We start from the raw sequence: 27125 nt of genomic DNA, 5'->3' as shown, positions 1-27125 counted from the left end.
CCGAGCCGTTCGATACCAAACGAGGCTTCAGACAGGGTGACTCACTATCGTGCGACTTCTTCAATCTATTGCTGGAAAAAATAATACGAGCTGCAGAACTAAATAGAGAGGGAACAATCTTCTACAAGAGTGTACAGCTCCTGGCATATGCCGATGATATTGATATCATCGGAAGCAACAACCGCGCCGTTTGTTCTACGTTTTCCAGACTAGATAAAGAAGCGAAGCGTATGGGTCTGGTGGTGAATGAGGACAAGACGAAATATCTCCTGTCATCAAACAAACAGTCAGCGCACTCGCGTCTTGGCTCCCACGTCACTGTTTACAGTCATAACTTTGAAGTTGTAGATAATTTCGTTTATCTGGGAACCAGCATTAACAACACCAACAATGTCAGCCTTGAAATCCAACGCAGAATCACTCTTGCCAACAGGTGCTACTTTGGACTGAGTAGGCAATTGAAAAGTAAATCCTCTCTCGACGAACCAAAATCAAACTCTATAAGTCGCTCATTATTCCCGTCCTGATGTATGGCGCTGAAGCGTGGACGATGACAACATCCGATGAGACGACTCTTGGGGTTTTCGAGAGAAAGGTTTTGCGCAAGATTTATGGTCCTCTAAACATTGGCAACGGCGAATACCGCAGACGATGGAACGATGAGCTGTACGATTTATACGACGACATTGACATAGTTCAGCGATTAAAAAGACAGCGGCTACGCTGGCTAGGTCATGTTGTACGGATGGAAGAAAACACTCCAGCTCTGAAAGTATTCGATGCAGTACCCGCTGGAGGAAGCCGCGGAAGAGGACGACCTCCACTCCGGTGGAAAGACCAAGTGCAAAGTGACCTGGCTTCATTTGCTGTTTCCAGTTGGCGCCAAAAAGCAAAAAGGAGGAATGAGTGGCGCGCTCTGGTGGATTCGGCTATAATCGCTTAAAGCGGTTCCTACGCCAAATATATATATATATATATATATGTTCCGACCGGCACTAAATCGCGAGATTTAGGCTGCTGAGTAGTTTAACTCACTAAACTTCTGGATTAAAATAGATTTCACCATACAAAAATCATACTTCTAAATCAACAAAAGTAAAGTGATCTAATCACTTAAAATTTTTGCTCGAAACATAGTATAAAATATTATAAAACACCAATTGTAGATTCTTATGATCTCAAATTGGAGTTAAAATTATTTTAATAAATAAAAATATGCCGTTAGGGATTCTCAGTTTTTTTTCAATTTGTATCCATTTTTGACTTCAAAGAAAATCTACTGTAAACTTTTCTTGAGTTGTTGATCCCCTCTTTAACAAATTAATTACCACCATAAACCCTTTTATATACCACAAAGTAAAGATCTTATCACACTTGACCTTTCAACTGCAGAACTGCAACTTGTTACTACATAACGGATTTAAGTATAATATGCAACCTTTGATTTCCAATTGACAGGGGTTGCAAGCATTGTTGAGTGAATAGCGTTCTGTTTTTAGCGAATCTACATAAATGAAAGAAGTATTTCAAAGCACTCGCGACTAATAGTTGTTTTTGTTTTTTATGTATTTATATATTCACAGCACGATTTTCCATGAAAGAACTGTAGCCCTTCAAAGGCCTTTTGTCACTTAGCGATAATTTATTGCGCGCACCCGCAATTGATGAAGGCGAAAGACGTTGCAAAAAGCTGCAAAGACTACTTGAGTAGTAGCAACAACTACCGTCGGCGCTTAGTGCTCTACAAGTTGCTTAGCGCGCAAAGGACTTACGACCCGCTTTAAATCGACAAAGTCACTTCGACAGCTGTTCAAGCCGAAGCTATCTTATTAGCTTATCTACTTACTAAAGGTAAACAATTGAATTTTGCCTGCTTTAAAGACTTGAAAAGGGTTAATTTATGTAATTTATTTATGTATTTTGTTGCCAATCAGCGGTTGTATTACTTGCGCTGATTTATAATTGAATTACGTGGGTTTGGAAAATAATTTAAATTTATTTATGTATTTTATTTTAAAAATAATTTTAAATAGCAATTGAATTTCAGATAAATATAGTAATATTTAAAACAAAAAAAAATTAAAAAAACATTTTTTTTTTATTTAAAAAAAATATGGCAACTTTGTCAGCATTTTCAGCTACCAAAAACCAGCACACCCTGAGCAAATCGCTTTTATTGAGGTCAGCAGCGGTAAGGTGAGCAATCAGTGACTTCGTGTTTGCTTCGCCAGTTTGGCAAGCATTTCCGTAAGCCAAAAGCTAAAAGCGTGAAAGTGAAGCCAGTAAGTAAAGGGGAGTTAAATAAGCAACGGTACTTAAGTGAGAAAATGCACAGTGCGCGCTTCTTTTTGCCGACTTGCTTTCCTTTGTTCGCCTTTATGCAGTTCTTTGCATGCCAAAAGTCGACACGCGGTCGGGTCATAAATCACTTAAGCGTGTAAGTTGCCAAAAAAACAGCCAAGGTGCTGCTTTGTCGAAATTTTATATTTTTTTTCTTTTAATTTTAATTTTTTTTGAGTTACTGTTGTATTGTAAATGCAAAGTTTTATTGTGTCATCAGTAAAGCAAGGAGGTTGAGTTTTTTTTAAGTTGAAGTAAAGCGTAATTTGATTTTAATGTGGGTCAAATTGGCACCAATAAAATAAAGTATGTTTCCCAATTCAGGTATTTAGGAGTCTAAATAGAAGCTAGTTAGAGCTTTTGTGTATAGTAGTCTCGAAGGACACTACTATATTTAAAGTCGTCTCCAAACAGCAGTCCCTTTTAAACAAAACCGACCTCATAGTTGATTTTCCGAGCTCATATTATGTTGAAAACCGCGAATCCACGGATCTGTAGTAAGCATAACCACAGCTACTAACAAACGACAACTACCCGATTCTATCAGGTTCATATATATTTACGATCTCACGATACGATTACTCAGTTCTGTTTACTATTTTATTTGAGGTTCTACCCTCATCAAATGACCTTCCAATTTATGAGTTCTGATACCTCATCCAAACAAACTGGGTATCTATTAACCCTAGAAAGTCCGACAAGTTTTGTTAGATAAGTTGGTGAGGGTTGGAATGACTCACATTGTCGTAGAGATCATAACTTCTTCTCAGTTACGCGGCAGAGTGTTCGTTAATAGAGAGGTCTTGAGACTCTAGGCGTAATTTTGAGATTGCAAGTCGTGCTTGCTGTTAAATCGGTACTTTAAAGTAATTTTGACATACCTTGACCTCTAGCCATTCTAACCTCTAGAATCGGTGAGCATTTATCTCTTCAGAGAATGAGCTGATGTTTTCGGAATGAATGGTATCCAGAGATGACGAACAGTGCTAGAACTAGACACTAGAACACTTTGTTCAACTTAAATGAGTTATAGAAGAAAACTACAAACTCGATTTACAGATCTTAAGGTCTTTCACTTCTGAATCAAATCTAAAAATTACAATTAAGTCTTTGAGAACATCTACCATACAGAATTCGATAACAGAATCCGACGGTAGTACTGGATTCTTCAAAAGTCTTCAAGGTTTACCGATCATACCTTTGTACCATATTCTAAAGAAATTACAGGTCTCACAGTAACAGCATATTGCTTCTCTTCCGAAGGCTGTAAGTGTTGAAGAATGTGTACACTGTTGTTCAACGCTAGATGATGGAACATTCTACCATGTACTCAGCTTCACGCAACTAACCAAAAACTGCACTTTGGAATTGAAAAAAGCGGCAAAAAGCCGTAAAAAAACACAAGCAATTAAACATAAAAAAGCTCGTGTGCTTTTAATAGATTTATAATGAGCCCCTATAATTTGTTTTTTTCATAACCCAAAACCAAGTTTTATGTACACTGTGACTACATTACAAACAGTTTCGCTTACAAATCTCGCCAACAAACAAGCGATGCGCCATTGTGAAATTTATATTTCCATTTCATTCTATCTACTCATTGGCAGTAGATATGTGGTAACATTACGAAGCAATCATTTAGTAAAGATAATTTATACTCTCTTCGACAGTGCAATCAGGAAATGACGTCCATTTGCGTCAAGATTTACGACCACAACGTGGTGCAGGAACTCAACTACACAATTGAACCCTATCAAGGACGCAATGCAATTAGCGGTCAAGTCATCTATAAAATTGATGTAAACAATATAACCTCGTTGTTGACCTTTGATTTGGAGCGTGAAGGAAAGCCAGCTTATCGTATACTGAGTAAGAAATTCGATGCATGCAAATTTCTCGAAGGCTTCTACAAGCAAATGCCGCTGGCGAATTCGTTGTTGAAGCGGTTAAATAAAATGAAGAATTTTCCAAAGAGTTGTCCTCTGAAGGCGGTGAGTGTATTTAAAAATTATTTAAAATTTAATAATCTCAATTTTTTTTTTTAATTTCTTCTTTCTCTATTCTTGCAGTACGAACCCATTGTACTTGACTTATTTATTATAAACTGGCAGCAGTTGCCCATTTATCTGCCGAATATGGGTTATACTGTGACGGCTGAATTTTTTACGAATGGCAAAAAGTTCTCAGAAATCATCTTGAAGGGTAAAACATCGCAGAGTTGAGTTGCATTTTGAGTGATATTATTTTTCTTACAGTTCGATAGAATATATTTTGTGAATATAGTTAACTGTGTAGTTAAGTGATTTAACTTTATTAGAATGTTTCCAATACAGCTGTCTTAAAATACGAGTTGAAGTGCATCAACTTTGAGTTAAAATTGAGTTGAGTTAAATTCTAGCTATTATTTGCGTACAAAGTCGAGTAAAAATATGAGTCTAAAGTTAAATATGAGTTAGTTTAACAGTAAGTTGAACTTAAAATGTCATATATTAATTAAAAATCAAATGTAGTTGAGTCAGAGTTGAATAACAAGTATTAGTTTGAGTGTTAACTTGAGTTTATGTTCAATTTCACTCTGAGTGAAGCCAAAGTTTAAGAGTGTTTGAGAGAATTTGAAATTCAGACTCAATTACTGTTGTGAATAAGATTATTTTGATTATAATTTTGAGTTTTAATCCGAAAAGGAGTTTATTTCTGAGTTAAAAATTTGAGTGTGAGTTTAACTTTGAGCCTGAGTACGAATTTAATGTGAGTTTCAGCTTCGTTTTCCCTTTGAGTGAGTTTTTGTGGTATTCAAAATTCTAGCTTACATATAAGGTACAATTTAAATAAAACTTTGAGTTTTTTAAGACTTTCCTGACTCTAAGTTTAAGTCTAGCTTCGACTTGCTCTTTAAGTTTTGTAATCAGAAGCTTGAGTTTGAGTTCGAGGTGTAAGTTTCATTGGTCGGTGAGTTAAAAATTAAATCTTAATTCGAATTTTAGTGGAATTCGAGTGAAATTTTAGTATTTCTTTAAAAAAGACGGATTTATATTCACGTAAATTGGAAAATAGTCGAGTGTTATTTCGCCTTTGAGTTTGAGTTCGAAGTGTGAGTTTCAATTGTTGGTGAGTTAAAAATTCAAATATAATTAGAATTTGAGTGGAGTTTGAGAGGAATTTGAATATTTCTTTAGAAAAAATGGATTTATATTCACGTAAAATGGAATACAAGTCGAATTTTTTTTTCGCATTTGAGTTTAACTCAAAAATTGAGTGTAAATAGAAATCTGAAATCCATTTTTTCCCAGCCATTTTTTGAGAGTTTTTTATTCATTTAAAAACTGTCGAAATCAGCAGGTAACCAATCGATTTTTATTTATTTATTTTCTCATCAGAAAACAAAATTTCCTTCTGTGGGAAAATTTCGCAAAAATCTTTCAATATTTTGGAAATGCACAAGCAGCCATGCCAGCCAGCTTGATTTATTTATTCACTACGACTTTCATGTAAACGCTTTGGAAAGTATTTTAAAAGCATTTTCCAAATGCCATACTTCAATGTATTGCGCAAATAAACAACAAACACTCACACACCTAATGACGTGCATAAATATTTCTTCAATTCAATTCTTTTTCAATAGTTTTTCAAATAAACAACAACACATACAGTATGTGTGTGTGGTTTATTTGTTTTCGTAATGCACTTTTGCATTCGCAATTAAACACGCTGCTAATGCTGTCGAAGGCGGAAATGTCATTTTGAATAATATATTTACGGTCATTTGTTGTTGGCGTGTGACCTTTCGACTGACCAAAAATGTATGCAATTGAGCATTTCCAAGTGGATTTTTGCTAATTGAAAATGGAAATACGTTGAAGTGGAGAAAATTCGCACACTGGCAAATGGATGCAGATGCGAAAAATAAAGAAGGAAATGCTATGAGTGGAAGCAGACAAATTGAATGTTGCGTAAATATTTACTGCATTACTGTTGCGGCATAAGAAATTATTTGTAAATTTAACAAAAACTATGTGACACACTTGAGTAGACAGTAAATTTGCTAGGTTTAGCAGGCAGGCAATGGCAGTAAAGTGTTTGCCAAACACTACATAATTTCTTATGAATATGAAATGAGTGGTGAAAATAAAATAATTTTTCGGGGGGTCTTAATGTAGTGAGAGGTAATGGAATTAAGAAGCAATTATGTAATTTATTAAATTTTTTGACCAGTGTAGCTCAGTTGCATATTATGTTGAATACAAAAGTTTCAGGACTGTTAATAAAATTCCTATTATAATTTAAAAATAATTCAAATATAATTTTACATTTTCGCTTTGTAATTGTTTTTGTGCGTAAAAAAATAAAAATGTAAAAAAATCATGTAAGATTCAAAAAATTGGAATTTTCGGGACTGATCCCGAAATATATTTTACAAATTTTCTTTATAAAAATCAGTGAAATCTTCACAAGCTACGTCCTCATATTTAAACAAAAATATTTAAAAATCATATAAATAAAAAAATTTCGGGACTGAGCCCTGAAATCTGATTTACAACTTTTCTGTATAAAAAATCAGTGGAATGTTCACAAGCTACGCAATTTTTTATATTTAAAATAATAAGAAATATTAAAAAATCATTTAAGTAAAGATCAGAATTTTCGGGACTGATACCGAATTCCCGAATCTGCTTTACCACTTTTCTGTATAAAAAATCAGTGAAATATTCACAAGCTACGCAATTTTTCATATTTAAAATAATAAAAAATATTAAAAATCATTTAAGTAAAAATCGGAATTTCGGGTCTGAACCCGAATTTTATTTCACTAATTTTTTTTTTATAAAAATCACTAAATACATTCACAAGCAATGTAGTTTTCATAAAAATGTTTTACAAATTTTCTGTATAAAAAATCAGTGGAATGTTCACAAGCTACGCAATTTTTCATATTTAAAATAATAAAAAATATTAAAAATCATTTAAGTAAAATCAGAATTTTCGGGACTGATCCCGAATTTTATTTCACTAATTCTTTTTTATAAAAATCACTAAATACGTTCATAAGCAATGTAGTTTTCATAAAAATATTTTACAAATTTTCTGTATAAAAAATCAGTGGAATGTTCACAAGCTACGCAATTTTTCATATTTAAAATAATAAAAAATATTAAAAATCATTTAAGTAAAAATCCGAATTTTCGGGACTGATCCCGAAATCTGTTTTAAAACTTTTCTGTATAAAAAACTGTGAAATGTTCACAAGCTGTGTAATTTTTCATGTATTAATAAATACAAAATATGAAATTATTAATTTGAGTAAAAATCAGATTTTTCGCAACTAATCCCGAAATATATTCTACTGAATTTATTTTTATAATTTATAAAATAATATTTTTATTATTCTAATAATTGTATGATACTTCAATTTCCGCTATCACTTGAACTTTTCATTTTCAAACCACGCAGTTTTCTTTTATATGAAACCTCTAAACCTATATCGGCAAGCGCTGCAAGTTTGCCGTTTTCGTAAAATTTCATTTGTATATAAGCTGCCGTCTCAGGCACATAACTGGGGAAATCTTCAGGATCCAAAAAGTATTCATTTATAGTATACACAATTGGCTGCTGCAATGGTCGAAAAAAAATAAATACAATAAAATAAAATTATTATTCACATTTAAAAGTATGTATCACATACAAATCACAACAACACTAACCTTCTCGAAGGGGCAACTGGGAAACTTATTCATGTACGATTTATAAGTCTTACGTAGTATCGCATAAATGTTACCTTTTAATTTCGCATTTAGAAAATCACACATGCTCACATTGCTGTTTATGAAATTTATACGATTCCGCACGGCTGGACGTGCCAGGTCCACAATGAAATTGCAATAGACATCAGCTGGCCGCAAAATGGTGAAATTGCCATTCATTCTACCGTTTGCTGCTATTTCACAACTGAAGTCGACAACCAGCGTGGCATCATACGACTCACAACGTACGCCCGTGTATTTGAACTCGAAATTGCGCTTGTTGTGGAAGTTGAGTAGGGAAATTCAATTACTAATACCGCTATTTTAGATTTTTAGACTTACAGCAGCTTCCATTAAATGCAAGGATATGCAAAAGGAGAGCAAAATAATGCAAATATTTTCAGCGTTTAGCGCCATTAGATTGCTACTGCTTGCGGTGACTCGTTACAAACTGACTATTATGGCTGATATTTGATACTTAAAAGTCATTTCGATAATCAGTAATTATAAAACGATATTAAAATCGAAAACAATTATTTTAATTGCAGTTGCTAAAATCGAATATAATAATGCAAAATTTTGCTGAAAAAATTGAACCAAAAATAACCATAAATCGTTGAAAAGCTTTTTTTTAAATATTTTAAATTATAGTTAAAAGCGCTTGATGTGCTCTGAAGTCACCTAAAAATTATGGCATTTTGAGCAAAAATTCTCTGAAAAATAGATGCATTATTAGAAGTTTACGCTCAAGCCAACTTTTTATTAAGCTTTTCATGAGCTTTTTAAAGATTTTTGGTAGCTTTTCCGTGAAAAGTGAGATTTTTGGAATCTTTTTCTGATAGGTATATATGTCATTATGGCATACACAAATACGCAGTTTTGATTGTTATGAAAACTTGTATTATTCACATGCGCACTTTTCTACTACATTAACTTTGAATGTCTTGTTTAGAAAACGCTTAAGCAATCTCCTAAAGGTAGGCAACACAATACATAAACGAGCGTTGCCTACAATTAGGCGAGTTATGAAAATCATCCATACAAATCCCATATCTCTTCCAAATCAATCCAAATAAACGAACCGTCAAAGGTGATTACATATATATATTTTTTTTTGTTCAACAACACTGGCATTTTCAACCACGTTTAAAACCAGTTGGACAACCTAATCCCTTGTGTGCTTTGCATTCAATTCGTCCCTTAAGAGAGCCGTTCAACACTAGATCCGAATTCGGATGTGTAACCTTCAAATTGCCGATAAAATGAAAATTAGTTAAAATAAGCGGAACTTTCTCGAGGTTAACACTGTAGTTATTAAAACGCCAAACGTAATTCTGCAAAGAAATTGTGTAAACAAAAATACGAAAATAAAAAAAAATTCACTCACCGGCGGCACTGGACATTTCTTGGGCACATTCGAATATTTGGCCAGCGCATCATGTACGAGTTTAAGTAAATTATTTCCGGTTCCCTTTATAAAATCACGAATTTTTGTTTTGACATTCAATATACTCATGAGATTTTGTTTTTGTGATTGCGGTACTTGAATAGCAACGGCAGCCGTGTAATCACAGAAATCATAAAGATAATTCAATTCTGCGTTAACGCCAGATTTATCCGGTGCTATACTGGCATTGGCGTATCTTATGTAGGCGGCATTATAATCATATGTTATGGTATCAAGGATCAACGCGAACTTTTCAAATTAAATAATATTAAGCAAAATGGAACTTAAATTTACTTAGCACATATATATTACCTTTCCTTGACTTTTCGTTACACACATAACGATCAAATAGAAACACAAAACACTTCTGTTGAAATTCATTTTCTTACTGTTAGAAAGCCACGTTGTATTGCCATATTAATACGAGTATGTGATTTGCAAGTTACGAAGCATTAAAAATTATTATTTAATTAAATGCTTTTTAGTTTACTATCGTTTTAAATGACTTTATACATTTACTAAATATAGTCATTAAATTTAATGCAGTTTTAATTGACCAGCATAGTTCAATATGTGGATGGCTTGGCTGAATTTCTGGTGAATTATTGCTGAGTGCTAATAAATCTGGCTCCGAACCGAACAGAGTTGCCTCAACAAATTTGTGATAGACTCAAAGCGCCTTGTCGGCTCTTGAGGATCTATGGCATCCATTTCGAGGAGTTTTGGGGGATCTCAAAGTACTAGCGACTCTGTGGGATCTCTTGTGGCTTTGTCACAGGATCTATCCTATAACCTAATCTAACCTAACCTAATCGAGTGGTTCCCTAAATGACGTATGACAGTATGAGAAAGTAATCTGATGAATTTATGTGGTAATGACACCCATTTTATATTACCCGTAGATATTTTCTTACTATGTCTTTATCACCTATCTATGAATCGAAAAATATTCGCTCCCATTAAAGATACTTTAAATAGTTTCATTTATCTTTATAAAATGTAGGAAATGATTTCTACTACCATGGACATCGCAAAAGATCGTAGAAACGTAGCTTTGGAATCAATTTTAATATCGATTTATATAAAACAAAACTATTACTTATAGAGATCTAGAAGAAAAGTGCTGAAGGAGAAGCAATAAACCCTAAACTAAAGAATTTCAGAAAGTCCACTGAGAGCTTCCAAAGTAACCAACTGCGAACAGCTTCGAAGAGAACCACTAAATCATACAAGTAGTTACGAAAAAGAATATAGAAGAAAATTGAATAACCATTGAGGACTAGAGAAAAAATAATGATGAACTCAGTAGTAAGGGGAAGAGAAAAGCTCCACAGAATGGACGTAAACTGAGTGAGTAAGTGAGCAATTAGTGCTCAAAAGACTCGGAGGTCGTCGTACATAATTAGGCACAGTCTTTTAAGAATGGACTCTGAGTCATAAAGTATGAAACGCTCTTGAAGAGCTAATGGGATATTATGAGAAAATTCTTTTTGACCGAAATACACTCAGGGTTTTGACATTAAAAAAACTCCTTTCTTCTTTATATTTCAAATTTGATTAATCTTGGGATTGCTACTCTCCGCTGAACATACATATCAGTGACAATCATAAATAACATTTTAAACGTTTTAATTACAAATGAATAAGAGAGAATGATGGAGTCATTAAAAATATGTCATAATCATGAAAAATAAGCTTTTAATTTTGTCGCTATTTTACACCGTATATTTTAGCAATTTAATGAATATTTTTATAAACTTCTGACATCTATGATCCAAGCGCAAAGTGTAGACATGTTTCGGCTCAAAACGGTGTTTCTTCTACTTTTCGTGGTTATGCTAGCGTGGCAGGTGCAAGCAGAGGTTGTATAATATATATTGAATTATATAACAGATACCATTAAATGGATTAATAATATATATGGATATTATATAAGGGTTATATATATTTATTATATACATTTTTTAATATTTCCCACAGCGCATAATGATATGGCAAACCATTACACATCGTCACAACACCGCTTATATAAACTATTTTGTTAGCAACATTACGCAACCACACAATTTGAGTTTCAACATGGAAGTGGGATATCTTGGTGAACTGCCGTGTGAGAGCCTGCACTCCTTGGATATTAAAGCACGACAACCGGGCAAGACCACGCTTATGAGTTTGCTAAAATTTAAATATAATCTTCGTGAAACGCTCAATGGTGTACGTAATAATTTGTTCAAATACGCCCAATTCAAATACGCCTAAGCAGTGTCCGATAATGTCGGTGAGTTGGAGTTCATTTCTTTTTTTACAAAACTTGAAAATATAATATTTTCTTTGACAGGGTTTTATTTGGCATTTACATGATTTCTCTGTGCCTATTGAGCAATTCCCCGTCATTTTATCCGAATTGAATTTTGTAATCGATTATAAGGTAGTTACATCCAATAACGATTTTATATTATTGGTCACTTTGAAAGGGCGTGTGGAATGTAAGGAGCGTAAAGGCGTCAGTTGTGGTATGGATTTTAAACGTGGCTGAAGTGTTTTTGTAAAATAAATTCTATATACAGATGTGTATTATATAAAAATATTTCTGAAAAATATAATACAGCTCAAGGCTTATGTGAGCTTGAAAAGTCTTATTCCTGGAAACTTTGGAATTATGGAATTTGGAACCTCTATTTTCGGAAGTATCTTTATTAACCTCTCGCATAGTATAAATTGTGTGATAACACTTCGTTTGGTTTCGCCGAATATTCTGTTCTAACTGTTAATTATATACCTCTTTGAAGGTCGGTCCTGAGTTCCAAGAAAGCTTGACTTACACAATGAGGTAGAAAAGACATATAGAGGTAAAAAAGCCTCTGAACGTGTTTAATGAATATATCAGATGTGTATTTAGAATACTATATTTTTTCCCAAAGGGAATGAGAAGACATAAGCTTATGGATAAGATGTGAAAACTTCTGAACAAACTTAAGGATAGTACAGGCTAAAGGGAAGTCAATTTAAAACCAAAGCGAAACTCATCAGTTTCTTCGACTACCGGTGCATGATTCATTCAGAAAGTCCGAAGAAGAAATAAGGAATACTACTTGAGTCATCTAAGTGAAGTATATGTTATGATGAAATAGATTTGCTAATAAAAAATAACTGATTTTTTCTTCGCGGTAATCAACTATCCTTACTTAACCGGTTTGTCGATGAATTTTTGGTCAAATAGATCCTATCTTAACCCAAGAATTGCTTATGTTTTTTTTTTCCGGTTGAAGAAAGCATTATTTGCGGTCTTGATAAAGGAACTCAAGGTCGCTCGAGGCCTATAATATTGGATCAATCTCTTTTGTTCTTAACAATACACATCAAATTTGGAGTAAACTACATTAGAACTATCTGAGAGTAATAGGTTCACATGGGAGAGACCAAAGATCTCACCTTAGTATAATTCAATTTAAGAAACACATATTAGCTGGACATATGACGTCAACCCTAATTAAATATTGGACTTACATTCATAGGGAACTGAAATAAACTTTAAGTATTCTCTCAGATAAGTTCTCGAAGCGGTATGAGGGTCGACATATGTATGTAAATTTTGATCTCATAGAGCAAATACTAGTAAATACTGTCCAGTTACAGAAGGTACTCGAATAACTCTCGCTTACAGTCAACAATATCACAAATATCCGTATGTATTTCATTTCCAAAAAAAAAATCAAACTTTGCAAAACAAAGCAATAGTTACTCATTTCCTTCGATCACTTTGCGACAGAAGTGATTTCTGCATGATCGTGCATAAATGGTTTTTTGTTTCATGCAAGTCACTGTGGAATTTTTACAAAGTTCATTGTCACCTTTCGAGCAATTACTCATGCATAAATTGGCGTGCGGAGACAACTTTCTGCATAATTGGATAAATATTAAATATTGTCATAGAAAATATTGACATTTTGACAGCTGAGTAATGCAAACAAAAAGAGAGAAAAAATCATGGAATTCATATTGATAATAAAATTTCATGGAAAACGATTTAAAGACAATTATTATGTTTTTTATTTCAGCGCACATTTATGGTTCAAGAGATTGCGGAGATTATGCGTGTTGTGATCTCAAGCTTTCATGGCATAGCTTGTTTGGCTGAAATTTTAGGTATGTAAATAAGTCGTTTTTTGTTGTTTTGCTTACGCATAGATCATATTTTTTTTGTATTTTAAGCCTTTCGCATTTTTTTGGGTAATTTTTTATAGACTTTCTATACACTTTCGACATATTTTCGCATATCTGATATTCATATGTATATTTGACAGCTGATATGTAAGTTGTCAAATTATTAACTGTCAACTGCTTTGTTTCACATTTTGACAAATTCATTTTAAGCAAATTAGGTAACTGAACTTAATGAGTGGAAAAAATGTTTGAATTGAAATGAAATCTTTTGTATTTCATGTAGGTGGTCTCAGGTTACATATTTATGTGTGTAGATATATTTTGATTATTTGACATTTTCTTTACTGAGTATTTCTTTATGATAAGGTATTTGAAAAAAAAAAATATTTTTGTATAGGGTATTTTTTTGCAATTTTTTCTTTTGAGATATCAGTTACAGTAAGAAATCTAATCGAGTCGGATTCAACGTATACCCTAAGCTTTATTGAGATCGATTCCACTTAACTTTCAGCTAAAATTTTTGAGATTTACATATTATTCTTCACAGGGATATCTTCAGAACCAACCAGGAATACGGTTATCAGTATAGATATTTACCTTCAGTATACTTAATACAATACTTTACCAGTCATTACTCGATGAACTTCGTTTTCTTGGAAGTCTATGATAGAATACCACATTTCTCGCTTTTAGGCTTGCCATTCTGAAATATGTTGTCATACACAATAGACTTTCGAGTTCCTGATGTCTGAATTTAATGAATTTTTTTTCTAAAAGTGATCTCACGTTGTACTATTCCAAAATCTAGAGTTCTACATGTTTGAAATTTACGAATATATGAATTTCTAAAAGCGATCTCATGTTGAACTCTTTTGATTTCTCGATGGATAAATATAAAAAGGGAGAACTTTGGTATAGTTATTCCATCGGTATAAAAAATATTTGAGTGTGCGTGGATTTGAAGGCAAACTAACTGATTTTAAATGTTTAAAGTCAGAGGATTCAATGAATTGAATGAATTCAAGTGATCATATAACGGATCTTTTAGTTTCTATTTACTTCAGAAAACCTATTTGATTGTCTCGACGTCTATATAAAACCTATTTATTAAAACCAAGTTGTAAAAATAATACTTTCTTTTTACTTTTTAAGGGCAAGCTGGGAAAGTTGATAACACAGCCACACAAAAACAAATGTTTCTCATGACCTTGGGGTCTTACTATGTTTACTATATGTTTTTATGGTCGCTGAATCCGAATCCGTGGTCCATTCGGACCTAGAAAAGCAATATCACGGATAACGTTTTTTAAATTAATCGAATTCGCTTGAAACTCGTTATTCGGAGGTTTTCGGAGTCGCTGATTACGAACCCGGTGTCGATTTTTTCAAAATTCTAAATGTCGGACCCAAAATGGCGAACCCAATTTTGAAAAACTTATCGGAATCGCACGAAACTCGTTAGTCGGGGTCCAGAAAGGATCGGCATAATGCTTTGAGATCTCGGAATGCGTTTTCAAAGTCTAGAACTATTGTTGCGGAAAGTGTTTTAAGAACGAGCTTCTAGAAATAATTACATAAAAGTACCGTTATTAGTATTCCTGCAACAGCAGCACTATAGGTATGCAAATGAAGTTTATTTATGAATATTTTGAGACTTTTTTGCATTTGGCGTAAAAAGTGGCTAAGTTCAAATTGAAAAAATATAAAATTTTGATATAAGGAGCTGTAAAGTGCTATATTCTAACAAAAATTAGACCTTTAAGGTATCATGGAAGACTAATATTTGGTACTATGGGGATAATTTTGCTTATATAGTTTAAAATTTTATTAAGCAGTTTAGGTTTTATCACTTTAAGGAGCGGATATTATTTACAACCGACATTAGACTTTTATGTATAATAAATAAAAATTGCTAACGAAATATTTCTAGCACTTGTTATCAAGGCTACACTGTAGCTAAAGCACATTTTCGTGACAAAACAAACAGCAGCGCTAAGTATTTTCAAAGTTAAACAAATAAATGGGCAAAACAACTATAAATAAAAATGAAGTTAACGCTATTAAAGTGCTGCAATAAAATGCTTGGAATGCGGTGAGCACAAATATTTGCGTCAGATTATTGTAGTAATATTAAAATGCTATCATTCTACACTACAAATACACACTTTTGTACATACACACATACACATATAGAAAATTATATCACCTAACTCTAGACATATACACATTTGATAAGCAGCTGACTGGCGTTACTTTCGCCAGGGTTTGAGAGGGGATGCTGCGTTAAATTGGTGTCTGATTTTGCATGCAACACATGCGCAAATAAATACAAACACACATACACATATTTAAATATTATATATATATATTGGCACTCACCAAATACCGGCGACACACATGCTTATTAACCATTCTTGTTTGATTATATATATATTTGGCGTAGGAACCGCTTTAAGCGATTATAGCCGAATCCACCAGAGCGCGCCACTCATTCCTCCTTTTTGCTTTTTGGCGCCAATTGGAAACACCAAGTGAAGCCAGGTCACTTTGCACTTGGTCTTTCCACCGGAGTGGAGGTCGTCCTCTTCCGCGGCTTCCTCCAGCGGGTACTGCATCGAATACTTTCAGAGCTGGAGTGTTTTCTTCCATCCGTACAACATGACCTAGCCAGCGTAGCCGCTGTCTTTTTATTCGCTGAACTATGTCAATGTCGTCGTATAAATCGTACAGCTCATCGTTCCATCGCCTGCGGTATTCGCCGTTGCCAATGTTTAGAGGACCAAAAATCTTGCGCAAAACCTTTCTCTCGAAAACCCCAAGAGTCGTCTCATCGGATGTTGTCATCGTCCACGCTTCAGCGCCATACATCAGGACGGGAATAATGAGCGACTTATAGAGTTTGATTTTGGTTCGTCGAGAGAGGACTTTACTTTTCAATTGCCTACTCAGTCCAAAGTAGCACCTGTTGGCAAGAGTGATTCTGCGTTGGATTTCAAGGCTGACATTGTTGGTGTTGTTAACGCTGGTTCCCAGATAAACGAAATTATCTACAACTTCAAAGTTATGACTGTCAACAGTGACGTGGGAGCCAAGACGCGAGTGCGCCGACTGTTTGTTTGATGACAGGAGATATTTCGTCTTGTCCTCATTCACCACCAGACCCATACGCTTCGCTTCTTTATCTAGTCTGGAAAACGCAGAACAAACGGCGCGGTTGTTGCTTCCGATGATATCAATATCATCGGCATACGCCAGGAGCTGTACACTCTTGTAGAAGATTGTACCCTCTCTATTTAGTTCTGCAGCTCGTATTATTTTTTCCAGCAATAGATTGAAGAAGTCGCACGATAGTGAGTCACCCTGTCTGAAGCCTCGTTTGGTATCGAAAGGCTCGGAGAGGTCCTTCCCGATCCAGACGGAGCTTTTGGTGTTGCTCAACGTCAGCTTACATAGCCGTATTAGTTTTGCAGGGATACCAAATTCAGACATCGCGGCATAAAGGCAGCTCCTTTTCGTGCTATCGAAGGCAGCTTTAAAATCGATAAAAAGATGGTGAGTATCGATTCTTCTCTCTCGGGTCTTTTCCAAGATTTGGCGCATGGTGAATATCTGGTCCATTGTGGATTTTCCAGGTCTAAAGCCACACTGATAAGGTCCAATCAGTTCGTTGACGGTGGGCTTTAGTCTTTCACACAATACGCTCGACAAAACCTTATATGCGATATTGAGGAGACTTATACCACGGTAGTTGGCGCAGATTGTGGGGTCTCCCTTCTTATGGATTGGGCAGAGCACACTAAGATTCCAATCGTCAGGCATGCTTTCTTCCGACCATATTCTACAAAGAAGCTGATGCATGCACCTTATCAGTTCTTCGCCGCCGTATTTGAATAGCTCGGCCGGTAATCCATCGGCCCCCGCCGCGTTGTTGTTCTTCAAGCGGGTAATTGCTATTCGAATTTCTTCATGGTCGGGTAATGGAACATCTATTCCATCGTCATCGATTGGGGAATCGGGTTCGCCATCTCCTGGTGTTGTACTTTCACTGCCATTGAGCAGGTCGGAGAAGTGTTCCCTCCATAATCCCAGTGTGCTCTGGACATCCGCTACCAGATTACCTTCTCGGTCCCTACATGATAATGCTCCGGTCTTGAAACCTTCTGTTAATCGCCTCATCTTTTCATAAAATTTTCGAGCATTACCCATGTCGGCCAGCTTTTCAAGCTTTTCATACTCACGCATTTCGGCCTCTTTCTTTTTACGTCTGCAAATGCGTCTCGCTTCCCTCTTCAGTTCTCGATATCTATCCCACCCCGAACGTGTTGTGGTCGATCGCAACGTTGCGAGGTAGGCAGTCTGTTTTCTCTCCACTGCGGAACGACAATTCTCATCGTACCAACTGGTTTTTTGGCGTTGCCGTAGACCAATTGTTTCGGCTGCAGCGGTATGCAATGAGTTTGAGATGCCGTTCCACAGCTCCCTTATATCGAGATGCTGATGAGTGCTCTCAGAGAGCAGGAGTGCAAGTCGAGTAGAAAATCGTTCGGCTGTCGGTTGTGATTGCAGCTTTTCGACGGCGAACCTTCCTTGTGTTTGTTGACGGGCGTTCTTTGCTGCACAGAGGCGAGTGCGTATCTTTGCTGCTACTAGATAATGGTCCGAGTCAATGTTTGGTCCTCGGAGCGTACGCACGTCTAAAACACTGGAGACATGTCTTCCGTCTATCACAACGTGATCGATTTGGTTGCGCGTGTTTCGATCAGGGGACAGCCACGTTGCTTGATGAATTTTTTTATGCTGGAATCTGGTACTACAGACAACCATATTTCGGGCCCCAGCGAAGTCGATCAGCCTCAGGCCGTTTGGCGATGTTTCGTCATGGAGGCTGAATTTTCCGACTGTTGTGCCAAAGACACCTTCTTTACCCACCCTGGCGTTAAAATCGCCAATCACGATTTTGACATCGTGGCGGGGGCAGCGCTCATAGGTGCGTTCTAGGCGCTCATAGAAAGCGTCTTTGGTCACATCGTCCTTCTCTTCCGTTGGGGCGTGGGCGCAAATCAGCGATATGTTGAAGAACCTCGCTTTTATGCGGATTGTGGCTAGACGTTCATCCACCGGGGTGAATGCCAGGACTCGGCGACGGAGTCTCTCTCCCACCACAAATCCAACACCAAATTTGCGCTCCTTTATATGGCCGCTGTAGTAGATGTCACAAGGACCCACCTTCTTCCGTCCTTGTCCCGTCCATCGCACTTCTTGGACGGCGGTGATGTCAGCCTTTAGTTGTATGAGGACATCAACCAGCTGGGCAGAGGCACCTTCCCAATTAAGAGTCCGGACATTCCAGGTGCATGCCCTCAAATCATGATCCTTAGTACGTTTGCAGGGGTCGTCATCAAAAGGGGGTTTCTCATCCGAGGCTCGGTGTTTGTTTTCATTGGGGAGATTTTTTTATGTGGTGGGTCCCAAGCCCTACGCACAACCGCACAAGCGGGCTTCGCCTTCTCACTTTAGCTCGCCTCCAAACGGATGTCTGTTAGCTACCCAGGGGATACTTGGTCTAAAACCGGAAGTCGTGAGCTGCTTGAGTCATATGCAAAAGAATCGTTCCTGGCCACTCCCAAGTGAATGGCAATCAGAAACTTTCCTCACTTGCGTGAACTTCTACATATGACCCCATCCCATGCATTTATTGCTTTAGTTTTCTTAAACATTTTTTTCTTATTGCTGCTGCTTTCAGTTTGTCTACAGCAGATTGTGAAGTGTCAGTCTTGACAGCGTCTGAAGAGCGCCACTTAGTGGCGTGTCAGGCCGTAAGCGCTTAAACGCCCCACTCGGCGGCGGCGGCGGCCCCGCGCGCACACCGTCAATGCTTAGGCGCTTAAGTACTTAAACGTTTAGCTAAGCGTTTATTTATCTTTTAAATACTTACTTTTGCCGCTACTAACTGTGTGTCTCTAATGTTTTTGTTGTTTGTGCACAATTTTGTATGTAGGAATTCCGTTTGTTGCATTTCGGATTTTTTTATTCTTATTTTTATTAAGACAAACACTCACCTGAAAGTAAAAGAAGAAGAAATAAAGATAAAATTAGATTGCGATAAAAGCGTGATTTCTTTTTAAATAAAAGTGCTTTATGAAGTAATTTTTAGAATTTAACAATAATAGGAGAAATAATTTTTTTTTAAATTTATTTTTATTAATATTTTTATTTTTTTAGGATTTGTGTTATCCTCTGAATCATACCAAAAAATTAATAAATAAAATATCAAAAATAAATATATCAAATAGAAATTATCAAAAGCTTTGGGAGCTTAAAGAGCTTTCATAAATATATAATATATTTTATATATCTTATATGTACATAATATTCCAGATCTCTATTTAAAATGTATTTTTTCTGTACTAGAACATATGGCCAGAATCATAAGGGTGCACTCAAGTGCTTTAAGCTCCGCCTCGCTGAATTAATATGAACATATCAATGCACGTTCTGTCCAAAAGTTGGTTGTTAAGGGTTCAATTTGTAAACTATCAGTTGGTTTTTGGATTTTAATGGCTGAAAATATAGAACTATAAACTAAAAAGCTTTCGGGAATAAGTCTTTGCAGCTTTAGATAGTGAGCTTTTTTATATTACAACGAGCTTTTTTATTGCATATTGAGCTTTTTAAACGATTTTTAGTATCTTTTCAAATCTATTCTAATAATTTCGGAGACTCAGCTACTTAATTTGTCATCAAACGATCAATCTAAATGGTTCTTAGAAATTTTGAAAGCAGTGTTTCCCTACTCTATGATAGAAGTCCACAAACCAAAGCTTCCATGAATCATTTATGGCACTAATGATAATTGGAACTGAAGAAATAAGCTTCCATTAATCTTTTAAGGCACTAATGACAATTAAATCTGAACAAATAATCCTTTCTGTGAATATTTTTTACCCGAAGTCAATGCCAAAAAAATCAAAATCACAACTATCCACACTTGGAACGTAGTGACATCGTTTAAGTAAACTTCATACTCTCTATCTGCTAACGCAATACCCACAATACACAAAACCTTATTAAACATCTTCCTCAAATATTTAACTAACAGTAATAACACTAAATTTTTAATTACAGTAATCGTTTTGCCACCGTTTCGAACTTCTGAGCCACCGGGACCAACGTGTCACTCACTCCCGTCTTAGAAGCTTTGTAAATCCCAACTCAGTCAATCTTTGCGCTTTTAATTTCAATTCTCTGCTTCCATAATTGCCACAATGTCATAACCAAGAAGCATGAAGTCAAAGAAAAAAACAATATCAGCAAGACATTTAATATAACGACCTCCCGGCAGCAGCTTAGTAGCCGTTTTAATTAAATTATCATAATGAGCGACACAATAATTGGTTGAACAGCTAATAAAAATATAATAAATGACAACATTGTGAAAAGGCGATGAGGCTAAAATAATGAGGTGACAGGAAGAAAATTTACTTTTACAATGTGAAAAATTAATTGAATTAACTGCAAAGTTAATTGAAATGTTGGAAAACAGATATGCTGGGTAATTGTTGATTTATAATGAGAAACGGTAAAACAATGGGTGTAAAGAAATAGAGATTGGTGGAGAGATAGAGTTGGTGGTAGAAAAATGGTAACACTGATGAGTTTTTTTTAACGAATTTTATTATACTCTCACTTTGGGAGGTTTTCTGATGAGGTTTGTGTAAAAAAAGTGGATTCAAAAAAACGTGGCCTACAATTAGGCGCAACATGATATACAGATTACATTCTAACGGAGACGCACACCTAACCAGTCTTGACGAAGATTTAAACTATTCAGGTTTTCCCCTATTTTCTACAAGTTTTGATTCCAATTATTACAATCAACACTTATGACGGAATTCTGTTGCAATAAGTCTGAATATTTTCGGTTGAGTGGTACTTTCTTGAGAAATAGAACCGTTTACCCCAGTTACTTATATTGAATAGAATACATTCTGCAAATTAGCATGATTCATGTTGAATGTGCAAAAAAATCTCTTCACCAATACAAAGTACTTACAAAAATAGTATTGAGTTCAACAAAGATTACCAGCTGAAATTTGATGGGAACCTTATCGCAGTACAAAGCTTGCATTTATTTCACAACAAAAGTCAAATTTCTACGCAAAAATTTTAACAATACTCAACTACTTTACGTCCGTGTCTCAGGTATTTATAATTACTTGCGCTGGTAGTATGGTGCCACGCATGTCTGCTGTCTGAGTGTAATTGCACTGACGCATACGGTTTTAATTGTTTGTATTTGTACACAAATAAGTAAAAACGATTCTTCTGAATATGAATATAGGTAGATTTGTTGCCAGTCACTTGGGTCGCGCTATATTCAAACAATCGCCGGTTATTCAAAGAGTGCGCGGCATAGCGCGTTTTGATTAGGCAATATACACATGCTAATCAGCTGAGACGGTCAATACCGTTGTGTGCTACTGTTGATTGCCTTTTTTTTGCATTTGTATTTGAACTTTTTTCTTGCACTCCAGTTATTTTTATAACATTTTATGGCATTGATTTTGCTTTTCTACAGGCTTTTAAGCCGTCGCTTAGCTGTTTGTATACATAGTATACTGGTATATTGTATTTTAGGTACTTTTAAAGTTGGCCGGCTATTGCTTTAGCCTCATTTGTTTACTTTTTAGAATTTTATGATTTTTCTTACACTCTTTTGTTAAGTTAATATTTTGCGTTGTTAGCTCTAATTTTAGCTTATTAGTCATTCTACTATTGTGCGTTGTAGTGTGTTACGAAAGTAGATATGGTAAGATGGGCAGTGGAGTGGAATTGGGTTTGAATGTGTAGCATACTCGATTGCATTACTTGAATTACATGTAATGTTAGATGTAAAAGCAATGATTCTAGTAATGGTTCATTAAAACGAGCGGTAATATGGTAATTATAATAAAAATAATCTCAAATCCGGACTTGTATTGGTAATGGTACTGGTAATTATAATGGTACAGACATTGTAATTATATTTAAGTTAATTATACAACTAAATGCAAGTGTAAAATAGTGATTGTAATGATAATTGTAATCTTTAAAGTAATGGTAATGGTACTGGTAATTATAGTAATCAAGACAATGTAATTATAGTTAAGTTAATTATACAACTAAATACAATTGTAAAATAGTGATTGTAATGGTAGTTGTTATCTTAATAGTAATGGTAATTATAATTGTAATTTTAGGAGCAACGGTATTTGTAATGGTAATTGCAGGGATAATTATATAAGTTAATTATAAATATAATCTTAATAGTAATGGTAATCGTATTGGTAATGGTAATTATAATTTTAGTAGTAACGGTATTTTTAATGGTAATTGTAATGATATAATTAAGGTAAATATAAATGTAATCTTTATAGTAATGGTATTTGTATTGGTAATGGTAATTGTAATTGCAAAAGTAATTATACAAAAATTGCAAATATTTAAGTAAATGTAAAAGTTAGAAGAAATGAAGAATTCATAATAGTTTCAGTTGCCAAAAAAAGGTAATGTTAATAGTAATGCTAATGGACTCAGTTATAAAAGCTGTTAAAAATAGTTTTATAGACAATAATATTAATGCAATACCACTTGATTTATTTTGGACAGTTAAACTTACTTCTTGAAACCCTTCCCCAACACCTACACATATTAACATCTTTATCATTTACTTAACCCTCGCAAAGATAATATAGTTGATCAGCTTTCGCGACAACTTCACTGCACTTTATCCACAGCAGCACAGCAGTTTGCAGCAACACCCATTGCGGCCGTGTTCCGACTTTATCAACAACGATTTTAAACGTCAAGACAGTCATTAATTTTGCTGTCATTGCTGTTGTTCGGTGGATTTTTCAGCGCTACATATTTTATGATGTTTTCTTTTTTAGATTCGTTCTTCTACCACTGCTCTTCTCGACATCGCTTGGTTGTCAGCAAGCAAAATGTGTAAGCTTAAGACTCATGACATTTTAATTGGCTATAACAGCAAGTTAATACCAAATAATTTTTAATACAGTGGAGGCGGAGAAATGTTTAAGTGAATTAAGTGAGTGTTATTAAAATGTTTTAAAGTTCATTTGAGAACTGAACAATGTTGTGGAGTGGTATAATTTTTGAAATTAGTCATAAAGTTATAAGTACATACTTGTAATGTATGTAAGTGCAAATATGAAGCTTTGTTTTGATAAAAATTCTTGTTTTCAAAATGACTTGATTACATACCAAAGTATATTATAAGTAAACTTCACGCGACTAAGTATACTCTTAAGTACCCTAATACCTGAAATTGTGTGCTTATCGCCAACATTTGTAAATTTATGAGTATTTATAATTCACTTAAGTGCTATATATTATATTAGAGTAAACATGTGACAAAAGTGTGTCAGAAATTAGTTTTATTAGAATTTTTCAATTATCAGAGCTGATTTTGAGATTTTTGCTACAAGGGCAACTCCGTAAATTGACTAAATGGTGTCTGTAGTGCTATATTATTTATTTTTAACTCTCTTCTGTCCAGATATGATAGTCATCGATATTTAGACCTTAGAAATATGTGAGATTTTGTTTATTAAATACAAGAAGATCCGAACCATTTTCATAAATTCAATAAGGTGGTTAAAACTTTTCAAATTAAACGAAAAATGCAATTCCGAAATTTTTTTTTTGAAAATAAATTTCTAGAAAAGTGGCAACCCTATTTTAAAATAAGTCGAATTAAAAATGTTTTATATGAAAAAATTATGCTTCAGATTTATTGGACAATTTACAGCACGACAATTTTCACTTTTGACTCAGGTGGCAATTCCAACCAAAAATATTATAAACTTAAAAAAATATCAGGAGGCGTTTTTTAAAGCTCTATTTGATGCAGATATTTATTTTTACATTTTTAAATATTATTTTTTTACCAGTTGGCAACCCTATTCCATTTATTTCCATTAAGATTTATAAATAAAGTGGAGTATTTTTTTTTTTTGTTTAAGAAATTTATGATTTCCCAAATCACTACAGATTTTTAAGTCACTAATTAAACCTAATTAAAGCAGAAATAAGCAAAATTTCTCACAACCCACACTCACATAGTTATATGATATATAGATATGTATATTTACCCATCATGAATCATATTAATCCCAACCTATTCATTTTAATTTCTACTCTAACTCTAACCGAAAGGTTAAAAAATCGCTCAATTAAAAAAAGTAGTTGTTATGACGCCGGGTGGTACGGCTGCTAGTTGTTATGCTTGTATGTAATTATTTTTGTCTTTCTGCCTCGCTACCATAATATTTGCCACAGTAGTGCTGGTCACACGCTAAATTGCCTACCTAATTAATAAATCACGCGAATTGGTTTATGGATTAAGCGCAAGCATTAATATATGCTTGTTTACAAATGTAGAAATAGGAATACATTGGTAGGTTACTAAGCGCACTAGTAGTTGATATAGTATAGTTGACGCATGGGTGGTCCATAGACACTAACAAGCTGTGAGTCAATAAGCGAAATTAAAACATAATCCGACAATGTTAAAAAATATGAAGAAATAGGAAAAAATTAAATAAAAATAAAGGCTGGTCTGATGTTGTTTGTATTATGAACTAACTACAGTTTTCACTTGATGTTCTAAATTTTAACTTTTCTTAAATTATTTTTAAAGTTTAACTTAATAAATTTCTTTATTAAATATAATAAGAAATTAAAATTATATCGATTTCATATAAATTGATAATTAAAGTAATCTTAGTCCAACATATCCAGTACCCACTGTATTTAGCAACCACAACTTAATCGCCTCTTAATGAGTTTCTTGCTTTCTGTAGCATTTTTTTTTAGAAACTATAATTTTGCAAAAAGTATTTATTTATGCCACTAAATGCCGCGTCATAGTGCGTACAGACAATTTCATACAGCCACTGCTAGTTATGGAGCAGTAAGTAAGAAAATAAAGATGATATTACTAATGCAAATGCTATTAATCATTTATTTATTGGAGTGTGGCGAGCCGTTGAAATATGAAGCAGTAGACTCATTGTGTAGATAATTTGCAAGTAGCAATTGGAACACACACACATATGTATTTGTATATATACATACATACATATTTACAAGATATGTATAATTAAGTCGACAATAAATGCATGCAAATTGAAATTGCTGAGTCAGTTGATCGCTCCTTACTGATTTCTAATAAATCGTATTTTTTAATGGAATTTAGGGCGATTTAATTAAGATTTGTTGTAGGAGTGTTTGGTACAGATAAATAAAAAAAATTTTTTTTTTTTACTTTTTCTGCAATTTTTTAAGTTTTTGATATGAGCTTTTTGTATGAGGAGGATATTTTTTCTTATATCCAAAAAAAAATTTAAAATAATTAATTATTAATTAATTAAATTTAATTAAAATTCAAAAATGTAATTTTTTTAATAAAACTAGATTAGAAAAAAATATATTTAATAAAAAAATGTTAAATTTATCAAAAAAAAAAAAATATATATAAAAAAATAAAAAAAAAAAATTTTAATAAAAAAAATGTTATAAAACCAAATTTTTATAAAAAAAATATATGTAAAAAAGTTTTTAATAAAAAGATTTTTTTCTAAATTTTTTGTTTCGGACTTAAGAAAATCATTTTTAATAAAATTTAAATTCAACACAAATTTAATGTATCCAAAATAATTAATTTTTTAATAAAATTATGATTTAAAAAAATTATTATTTTGTAATTAAACTAAATAAAAATGTATATTTAATCAAAAAAATAAAAATAAAAATTATTTAATAAAAATATTTTTTTTTTGAATTTTTTGTTTCGAAATTAAGAAAATAATTTTTTAATAAAATTTGAATACAACACAATTTAATATGTAAAAAAAAATATTTAAAAATATTTAATAAAAAATAAAAAAAAAGTTTTTAATAAAAATAATTTTTTTCTAAATTTTTTGTTTCGAAATTAAGAAAATCATTTTTAATAAATATTTTGAGTTAAGAGAAACGTTTTTAATAAAAATATTTTGTTCTAAATTTTTTGTTTCGAAATTAAAAAAATCATTTTAATAAAATTTAAATTCAACAAAAATTTAATATATCCAAGGAAATTATTTTTTTAATAATATTAAAATTCCAAAAATATAAAAAAAAACAATTTTAATAAAAGAATGTTAAATTTACAAAAAAAAATATTTTTAATAAATTTATTTTTCTAATATTTTTGCTTCGAAATTAAGAAAATAATATTTCAGTAAAAATTGAAACCAAAATTCCAAAAAAAAGATATTTTTTTTTATTGAAAACTGCAGCTAAAATTTTTTTGTGGTACTAAAATCTTTGCTCTCTGCTAGTTTTTATATAACAAATTATTAAAAATCTAAAAATATAAAATAAAATGTTAT

At 33.5% G+C, this 27125-nt stretch overlaps 2 protein-coding genes across 6 annotated transcripts in view; one reads left to right on the top strand and one right to left on the bottom strand.

Annotated features, from left to right (window-relative positions):
• LOC105209366 (mucin-2) overlaps positions 1 to 27125 on the bottom strand; it is a 273739-nt gene that overhangs the window by 214512 nt on the left and 32102 nt on the right. The gene's annotated exons all lie outside the window — the stretch shown is intronic.
• LOC128921604 (uncharacterized) lies at positions 3920 to 4668 on the top strand. Its single transcript, XM_054229706.1, has 2 exons — positions 3920 to 4331; positions 4410 to 4668. Exons 1-2 carry the CDS (start codon positions 4023 to 4025, stop codon positions 4560 to 4562), a joined length of 462 nt encoding a protein of 153 aa, XP_054085681.1. The 5' UTR covers positions 3920 to 4022; the 3' UTR covers positions 4563 to 4668.

Source organism: Zeugodacus cucurbitae, chromosome 4 (assembly GCF_028554725.1).
Source record: "Zeugodacus cucurbitae isolate PBARC_wt_2022May chromosome 4, idZeuCucr1.2, whole genome shotgun sequence".
NCBI lineage: Eukaryota > Metazoa > Arthropoda > Insecta > Diptera > Tephritidae > Zeugodacus > Zeugodacus cucurbitae.
The sequence above is the reverse complement of the archived record's forward strand: the minus strand, read 5'-3'. Positions and strand labels throughout refer to the sequence as shown.

Bases quoted from the DNA above. Each gene is read 5' to 3' on its own strand.
- LOC128921604 (XM_054229706.1), top strand. From the start codon at position 4,023: ATGACGTCCATTTGCGTCAAGATTTACGACCACAACGTGGTGCAGGAA. The intron at 4,332-4,409 runs GTGAGTGTATTT...CTATTCTTGCAG, and splicing joins AGAGTTGTCCTCTGAAGGCG to TACGAACCCATTGTACTTGA.